The sequence below is a fragment of the Phocoena phocoena genome, chromosome 2, assembly GCF_963924675.1.
Source record: "Phocoena phocoena chromosome 2, mPhoPho1.1, whole genome shotgun sequence".
Lineage (NCBI taxonomy): Eukaryota > Metazoa > Chordata > Mammalia > Artiodactyla > Phocoenidae > Phocoena > Phocoena phocoena.
The window spans coordinates 28,103,165-28,112,177 of NC_089220.1; the positions used below are offsets into that span (position 1 = coordinate 28,103,165).

At 41.4% G+C, this 9,013-nt stretch overlaps 1 protein-coding gene across 2 annotated transcripts in view; it reads right to left on the minus strand.

Moving 5' to 3' along the window:
• The window catches only part of LIN52 (lin-52 DREAM MuvB core complex component), a 119,729-nt gene extending 110,998 nt beyond the window's left edge, over positions 1 to 8,731 (minus strand). The window contains exons 1-3 of one of the 2 annotated variants that reach the window (XM_065872027.1): positions 8,698 to 8,731; positions 3,391 to 3,465; positions 1,551 to 1,588 (exon numbers count right to left, since the gene is read on the minus strand). In XM_065872027.1, the coding sequence (XP_065728099.1) occupies positions 1,551 to 1,588; positions 3,391 to 3,465; positions 8,698 to 8,728 (144 nt within the window). In that variant the 5' untranslated portion in view covers positions 8,729 to 8,731. The remainder of the gene's footprint in view (positions 1 to 1,550; positions 1,589 to 3,390; positions 3,466 to 8,697) is intronic. The other variant, XM_065872028.1, reaches the window with a different exon arrangement.
• Between the last annotated feature and the right edge of the window lie 282 nt (positions 8,732 to 9,013).

Below are 9,013 nucleotides of genomic sequence, written 5' to 3' on the forward strand. Positions count from 1 at the left end.
AGGGAGTAGCCCCAAGGCTATGTGCAAGGCTATGTGCCACACATGCGCCACGACGAGCCAATATGCTAAAAAAGGCTCAGAATTGCAACCAATAATTGTGAACAGCACATATCTTGTTGAATTAACCAGCCAACCACAGGTTGAGTTAACCAGCCAACCACAGGTTGAGTTAACCAGCCAACCACAGGTTGCCACAGGTTCTAGTGCATTATAAAAGCCAGTGTGAACAAAGCTCGGGGTCTTCCTTCCATCTGTCTATAACCAAGCTGCACTCCAATAAAGTGTGATACGAGAAGAATCTAGCGTGTGGTGACTCGTCTTTCTGCTGGTCAGAAGCGGCTCGCCGCAGGCTACGAAGTCAGACTCCCTTTGAACAAACATGCTCATAGGACCTAAAAGCCACAGGCCCAGAAGAAGGGCCTTAATATTTAACTCAGCACCTTTAACTCTATTAATGAGTGGAGAATGCTAAGCACATGGTAAGGTACTAAGAGAGTTATATTACAAATCCCCAATTTGTTACTAGAAAGAGCATTAGCTTTGGAATCAGACAGATCTGTGCTCAAATCCTGGCCTGTCACTCACTAGGACTTGGGCAAGTAACTTAACTTCCAAGTTTCTCTGCCAGTCAGTGCTTTTAACTTTGGGCACAAATGCTTTTAGGTCTGGTATAATAAATATGGATGCTAGTAATTAGACTTACGGGCTCAAAGCCTGGTTCTGCTATTTACAGCCTATGATCTTGGGTAACCTACTTAACCTCTTTGTGTCTATTTCTTTGTCTGTAAAATAGGGATAATAATAGTACCTATACCTCATATGTTTATTCTTTTTCTTTTTTTTTTTTTTGGCTGCACCATGCAGCTTGCAGGATCTTAGTTCCCCAATCAGGGATTGAACCTGGGGCCACTGGCAGTGAAAGTGCCGAGTCCTAACCACTGGACTGCCAGGGAAGTCCCCCTCACATGGTTTTGTAAACACTAAATTATGTATGTAAAGTACTTAGAACAGTGCCTGGCATATGGTATGCATCATGCACGTGCTAGCTAATATTATAATCATCATATTTTCCTGGTTGTGGGAATATATAAGAACATATTTAGAGCATCTAGCACAATGTCTGCTGTCCTGGAAACGGAAAAGTTGTGGCTCTAATGAATGTCTTCCTTCAGTTTCTGACGAGCCACTGAGAAATTTCAAAATCCTCTAGGGAGGTATAAGTTAAAGTCATAATGCATCACATAAACAAAAGAGAAAAGCTTCAAAATCATAGTTTGGGCAAAAAGAACACTGGCATTACATTAAATATTTCAACTGCCTTACCTTAAAATCTTTTAAGCTGAGAGAAGAGGCTAATAGTCAAAGGTCAAAATAGAGCATGAACATCATTAACATGATGATAATATAAACAGATTTCCAGGGCTGTGGTTACAAAATATTTTGAAGGCTATGACATTATTCTTGAAAATAAAGAAATAAGAGACAGTTGAGATTTTACCCAGAAGCAAAATGTTGGAAAAACTTCATTAGGTAAGTAAGATATTACTTACGCTTTTGAAGGAAGCTGCAAATTCAGCAACACCTGGTACTAAAAAGAAAAAGCACAACATTAGTCATTCAGTAAACATTTTAGTGTCTCTTACATAGAGGATTCAAATGAGAAAACAACCTTGTCTTCCAGGAGTTTATAGTCTGGAAGAAGAGACAGAGTAAATCAATAACTATAACATTTTTTAAGTGCTTCAAGAAAAATACCAGTTGCTATGGGAGGACAAAAAATGAAAATCTAAATCAGACCGAGGAGGCAGGAAAAGTTTCTCAGAGAAAATAATGCCTCAACTGAACTTCAAAGGATCAGGAGTTAGCTGAATGAGACGGTGGTGAGATCTAGTATCTCTTACCAAAAATTTAAAATTTCCTTTTTAGGTATGCTATTCTATCAATCCAATTGTTTACTTAAATATCTCACAGAAAGAATCATATTAAAAAAGAGAAAAATAAAAATCAGGTATTTAAAAATAAGGTTCAACCTCACTAATAAAGAAATATAAACTAAAAATAATGAATATCAGTAACGTCCAATCCTGGCTAGTATGTAAGGAAATGGGTACTCCCATACACAGTCATCCTCTTCCATATGCACAAAGATATATGTGCAAGGATATACATTGTTAAATTGTTTGTAACATCAACACTTGGATATAACTTAGGTTTCCATATAGGGTATGAATACATAAGCTGTAGTAGTAGATCTATACAATGAAATATTTTTTAAAAATGAAGTAAGTCTATACCTATCAACCTGGAAAGATCCATTAATAAGTTACTAGGTAGAATATGTTAAGCTGTAGATCACTGTACATATGACTTCATCATAACAAAACAAAAAACTCTCTATACACTTAAAATATTTATTTGCCTATCTGCATAAGCATTTAAAAAAAAAGAGGTCCAAAATATCAGTACTAAACTATAACAGCAGTTAACTTTATAAGAATACTTAAAGAAGTAAGGAATTACTTTATGCATCTCATATTGTCTGACACATTACAGATGAAGTTTAAAAAATAATAATAATAATTTTTTTTTTTTTTTTTTTTTTTTTTGCAGTACGTGGGCCTCTCACTGTTGTGGCCTCTCCCGTTGCAGAGCACAGGCTCTGGATGCTCAGGCTCAGTGGCCATGGCTCACGGGCCCAGCCGCTCTGTGGCATGTGGGATCTTCCCAGACCAGGGCACGAACCCGTGTCCCCTGCATCGACAGGCAGACTCTCAACCACTGCGCCACCAGGGAAGCCCAAAAATAATTATTTTTTAAAGGCTCTCTATCATTTCCTGAGTCACACTGTGTTCAGAAAAAATTAAACTACCAAACAGCTATTCTTAACACCAGACCACAGAATTCAGTCTCTTCCTTTGAAGTAAAATTAAAATTTTAATCACTACAGCTAAATGGTAACTCTTCAAAAATCTCCCTCAAAGTAGTACTGGTTTTCCTGCATTGATTTTTGAGCTGCTGCTTCTTTTTTTTTAATTAATTAATATTTATTTTTGGCTGCATTGGGTCTTTGTTGCTGCACACGGGCTTTCTCTAGTTGCGGCGAGCAGGGGCTACTCTTCGTTGCGGTGCGCGGGCTTCTCACTGCAGTGGCTTCTCTTGTTGCGGAGCAAGGGCTCTAGGCACGTAGGCTTCAGTAGTTGTGGCATGCGGGCTCTAGAGTGCAGCCTCAGTAGTTGTGGCTCACGGGCTTAGTTGCTCGGCGGCACGTGGGATCTTCCCGGACCAGGGACTGAACCATGTCCCCTGCATTGGCAGGCAGACTCTTAACCACTGCACCACCAGGGAAGTCACTCCTACATTGATTTTGATATAAAGAAACCAAGAACTTACATTGCTCTGGCCAAAGATCTGGTGAAGCTCGGTCAAGTTTTTCAAAACTTAGCAAAGATGCTTCCAGATCTGCCCCTAGAACAAAACACTCAGATGAGCTAAGAAGATACAAAACACATTATTTTACATTTTATGACGTATCAATCTCAAAGAACATAACAAACCGGAACACTCACTCACCTGGAAGTCTAGAGATTTGAGTTCTGTGACTACTGATGCTACTGAGCCATGATGTTACACAAATAAGTCATTTCCCTCATCAAACCTTACTTTTCCCATCTCTAAAACAAGAACAATATTTTAGTGGGGTATTGGGAAAAATGAATGTCAACAAACCCATCTGCATCTTTACTCATACTCTTGAACTTTCCTCCCAATCAATGAAGTGTCCCTGCTCCCAAGAAAAACAAACTCCTCTGATAGGGCCCTGGATTCCATCTTCTCTTGCTTTGTCAAAGATGTGATCTTGAATAATCTCTTGCACAACCAGTTTCTACCTTTCTCTACTGGCTCAAACTCAACAGCAAGTAAGCCTGCTCTGGAATTTACCTTCTTTGAAGATACTCTTCCTTGACCCCATGACTTCCTCACTCCTCCTTCACTGCAAAAGTTCTTGAGTTGTTCCTCCTGCTGTCTCCACTTCCTCACCTTACATTCTCTCCTTAACCTACAACAAATAGGATTCTGCCCCTACATGTGTGGAAACGGCTGTTGTCAAGATTATCTATGACCTATGTTGCTAAATTGAGTGGTCACTTCTCTGTTCTCTCTTATGTGACCTCTTTGCAGCATCCACCCACTGACCACTCTCCTTCAAACACTCCACTTGCAGCTTCTATAAAACAATTATGCTGGTTTTTCTCCTTCCTCACCGACTCCGCCAGTCTCCTCTTCCACTCAGGGCCCACCCTAGGCTGACTTCACTCCCTACCAAAGTCTCCCAAGGAAATCTCATCTAGTCCCATAGCCTTTACGACCATTTATATGCCAATGACTTCATACTTCTACTTCCAGCCCTAATCTTTCCCTGGACTTTGGAGTTATATATCTAAGTGGCTACTTGACATCTCTCTCTATTAATATGTGTGAAAAACCATAATCCCCCAGTCTTCTCCATCTCAATAAATAGCACTACCATCAACTCCAGTTCTCAAACCAAAAACCCAGGTGTCATCCTTCATGCCTCCCTTTCCTTCACTCTTCCACCAACCCATTAGTAAGTCCAGTAATTTGTCCCTCTGAAACATACCATGAAATCACATTAATTAACCAAGGAACCATAGCTTCTCTCCTGGACTACTTCAATAGCCTCTTAATAGGTCTCCCTGCTCCCATTCTTACCCCTCCCCCTCCCGACCCCTAAATCTACACTCCACAAAGTAGTCAGACAGATTTTTTTTTAAATGTCAATCAGTTCACGCCACTCTCCAGCTTAAAGAACTTCTTCCCAGCTAAATTCATGAATGCACATCTATTGTGACCTATAAAATCCTACATGATCCAGCCCCTGCCTAATTCTTCAACACCATTTCCTCTCCATTCTTGCCCTGGTACACAGTAGGTGCTCAATATTAATGACAACAGTTAGGGACTTCCCTGGTGGCACAGTGGTTAAGATTCCATGCTCCCAATGCAGGGGGCCTGGGTTCAACCCTGGTCAGGGAACTAGATCCCACATGCATGCCACAACTAAGAGTTCGCATGCCACAACTAAGGAGCCCACCTGCCACAATTAAGGAGCCCGCCTGCTGCAATTAAGAAGACCACCTGCCACAACTAAGACCTGGCACAACCAAATAAACTAATTAAAAAAAAACAAAACTAGAGTTAACATTTGTTGAGTACACATTGTGTGCTCGGTATACTAATTAGCTGCATAAATTGGTTGATTTAATGATATAAACAGTGGTTTCTTAACGTTTTCTGGGTAAGCCACATTTTTGAAGATCTGAAAAAAAAAGCTATGGACTCACTCCCCAGAAAACATACATATTTATAAAATTTGTCAACATGTGCTTTTCTCTAAACTACATTTTTTTCCCAAATATTCTAAGGGACCCCATGTTCATAGCAGGATTATTTACAATAGTCAAGACATGGGAACAACCTAAGTGTCCGTTGATGGATGAAGACATTGTGAAAATACACACACACACAATGGAATATTATTCGGCCATATATAAATGAGGAAATCCTATCATTTGCAACAACCTGGATGGACCTTGAAGGCATTATGCTAAGTGAAATAAAACAGAGACAGAAAAATACTGTATGATCTCACTTATATGTGCAATCTAAAACAAGCAAACAAGTAAACTCATAGAAGAGAGATCACACTTGTGGTTACCAGAAGTGGGGCGTACGAAGAGGAGTAATTGGAGGAAAGTGGCCAAAATGTACAAACTTCCAGTCATAAGGTAAATAAGTACTAGGGATGTAATGATGACTATAGCTAACACTGCTGTATGATACACAGGAAAGTTGAGAGCAAATCCTAAGAGTTTTCATCAAAAGGAGAAAAAATTTTTTCCTTTATTCTTCTTTCTTTTCTTTTTATTGTATCATTATGAGAAGATGGATGTTAGCTGAACCTATATATTTAAGTGAATTTCCAATAGCATTCTAATTGGGAAAGAACTCAACTCTAATAAATTGCCTTAACTAAAGCATCTAAAAATGGCAACCAACCAAACAAACCAAAAAAAGCTGTGTGAAACACAAAATGCCCATTTTCGAATTCCCAAGGAATGTTACTGATGGAAAGTTCAACCATAACAAAATAAACTTATTGAGGGTAGGATCCAATAACCAACAAGTGTGACCCTATGATACCACAATCTGGGGCATAACTCAGACTCTACTGTGAGTGTTATTCTCATACATTAAGTAATTAATGGCTTTACTTAGTTCAATTTTCTCCTTTACAAAGATGTCCCAGCAATTTTAGCGTTAAAAAGAGAAACACTAGGGCTTCCCTGGTGGCCAGTGGTTGAGAGTCCGCCTGCCGATGCAGGGGACGCGGGTTCGTGCCACGGTCCGGGAGGAACCCACATGCCGCGGAGCAACCCACATGCCGCGGAGCGGCTGGGCCCGTAAGCCATGGCCGCTGAGCCTGCGCGTCCGGAGCCTGTGCTCCGCAACGGGAGAGGACACAACAGTGAGAGGCCCGCGTACCAAAAAAAAAAAAGAGAGAAACACTAAATGACCTAAACTTTTTTTCATAGCAAGATAATTTAATGGTGATAATTTTAAATGTTAAAGACAGAAACAGGTGGAACACTAAAAATAGAAGAGAGCTAGGCAGTGGAATATTTTAGGATAAGATACTTATTTAGAAGCTAAATTTAAGTTCAAAGTGCTCAACTTGATTTTGTCAGATTAAAAAGATTACGGGGAGAGGGTGAAACTCTGTAAAAGATGAGCATGAAAAGTTTTAAAAATCTAGAGTGCACATTGAGTGAGAGTGGATATGGCTAAAAGACCAAAGGAAAAAAACACATTTCCAGTATTCTTCCTGGCCAAAGAGAGGAAAAGAAATTGAGAGAAGACAGGGGAAAAATCAAACATAAGGAACAAAACTTTTAAATATAAAGACAACTTAGTAATAAGCTAAACTTTTTAATAGCAATTACTTCTACTTCTATCACTTGGCTGGTTTTTTTTAAAACTGTGGTAAGTTATACATAAAATTTACCATTTTAATCAGTTTTAAGTGTACAGTTCAGTGGCATTAAGTACATTCACATTGTTGTGCAACCATCGTCACCATCCATCACCAGAACTTTTTCACCTTCTCAAACTGAAAGTCTGTACCCATTAAACAATAACTCCCCATTCCCTTGGCTGATTTTTTAAATGCCTTTTTTTCCTGGGGTGGGGGGAAGGACATTTTAACAAGAGACCACCCAGGCAAAATAATCTCTTTTGACTCCCAACACCCATAATTTCTTATACAGTATGTACCTGTGCTCAAAAAACTTAAGACTCAGTTAAACTTAAGACTAAGTAATTTATTATTTATGCATATATCTAATCAGTCTTTCAATAAACGTGAATTGAAGGCCTACTGCTTGCCAGGCACTGTGCTAAGCCCTGGGATCCAACTATGAACAAGACAGACTTGGAATTTACAATCTGGTGTGAAAAGGGCAAAGTTAACATAATAACTATTCTGTCGATGAAGGTACAGAGAAAGGGAATAACGGTGAAGAAGGGCAACTCCAGATACTGTGTTCTGGGAAAGCCTCGCTGGGAGGTGACATTTAAATGAGACCTGAAACTGCAAAAGTGTTTACGTGTTTGATTAATCTTTTCCAAAGCACCTAGAATAACGCCTTTCATATAGTAGGATCTCAGTATAGCTTTCATGGCCTCAATTTCCTCATTCCTGAAACGAACTTCCAAGATTCCTTCCAAACACAAAATACCTTTGTTTGACAGAAAACTAACTATCAGTGAAATGGACGCAGGGATGGAGGTGGTCGAAGCAAGAATTAAGTGAGTCCAGAAATGACTGCAAGATCCTAACCCTAAAGCAGAACGGAGCGCAAAACCCTGTGGGTATACCAAAACCACTCGATTACTATCTGAGATGACTTGCCTCTTAGACAACATATAAGCAGAAATCGTTCATTCACTCAGCCTTAAGAAACAACACACAAAGCAGAAGCTACAGAGGTTGAGACGTGTGCATGACTACGCTAAAAAGCTCAATTCTCATTTTCCTCGGACTCTCACTGCGAGGGACCGAGAGGGTCTCTTCCTTAGCCGCCAGGGCAACGGTCCCAATCTAAGGAGACAGGAGAGAATCACGTTTCTCTTGCGGTTCAATCCCGGGATGAAGTCAGCCACCAACCCTAGCAAGCGCTTAGGAGAATCGTTCCGGATGCTCAAAAAGAGGAGAATCGACCCTTTAATGGGGCGCCCGGAGGAGAAAGCTACACTAAGGCGCCTCCTTTCCTCAGCAGTATCTCTTCCTCGGCCCTCAGCCTCACCCAAATGGGGCTTTAGCGTACTAAAGCGAACCAGGGCGGAGGACCAAGGCGACTCTCGTCCTTTTGCCCAGAAAGGGTCCCAAGCGGGTGCCCTCCTCCACCCGCCTGGTACATTGCAGAGAAACTGGGCACCTCCAGAGCCGCTGTGAAGAGCCAGCGAACTGAAGATGCACCCACCTCCCATGGAAAAGAAGTGGAAGGGAAAGGAGAGCCCACTTAAGATATGTAAGTTCGAGGGGCAGACGGAGAGTGGAAGTTCCCAGGAGAGCACAGAAAGAGGTTGCGGGCGAAGGGTCCCTAAACCGGCTCTTACCGTCTGTGGGAGACGCCATCTTCCAACCCATGTCACGTGACGTGGCCAACCGTCGGCGGGAAAGCAAGGATCCATAAACCACGCCCCCAAAGAGAAACCCTATCCCCAACACACGGCCTGGTCTAGTTTCCCCGCCCCATAGGGCAATGTTTCCGCGGCTCAGCCCCCAGTGCTAGCCATACCCCCTCGCGCCGTGGGTGAGGCGGAGCTACTGCAAAATTCTTGCAGGACCTTATTTACTTTCTTCAGTGGGTGGGGCCGCGGTTGTGCCTGTGGCCAATCCCGGTTCTGGGTTCGGGGGCGGTTTCCCCGTGTG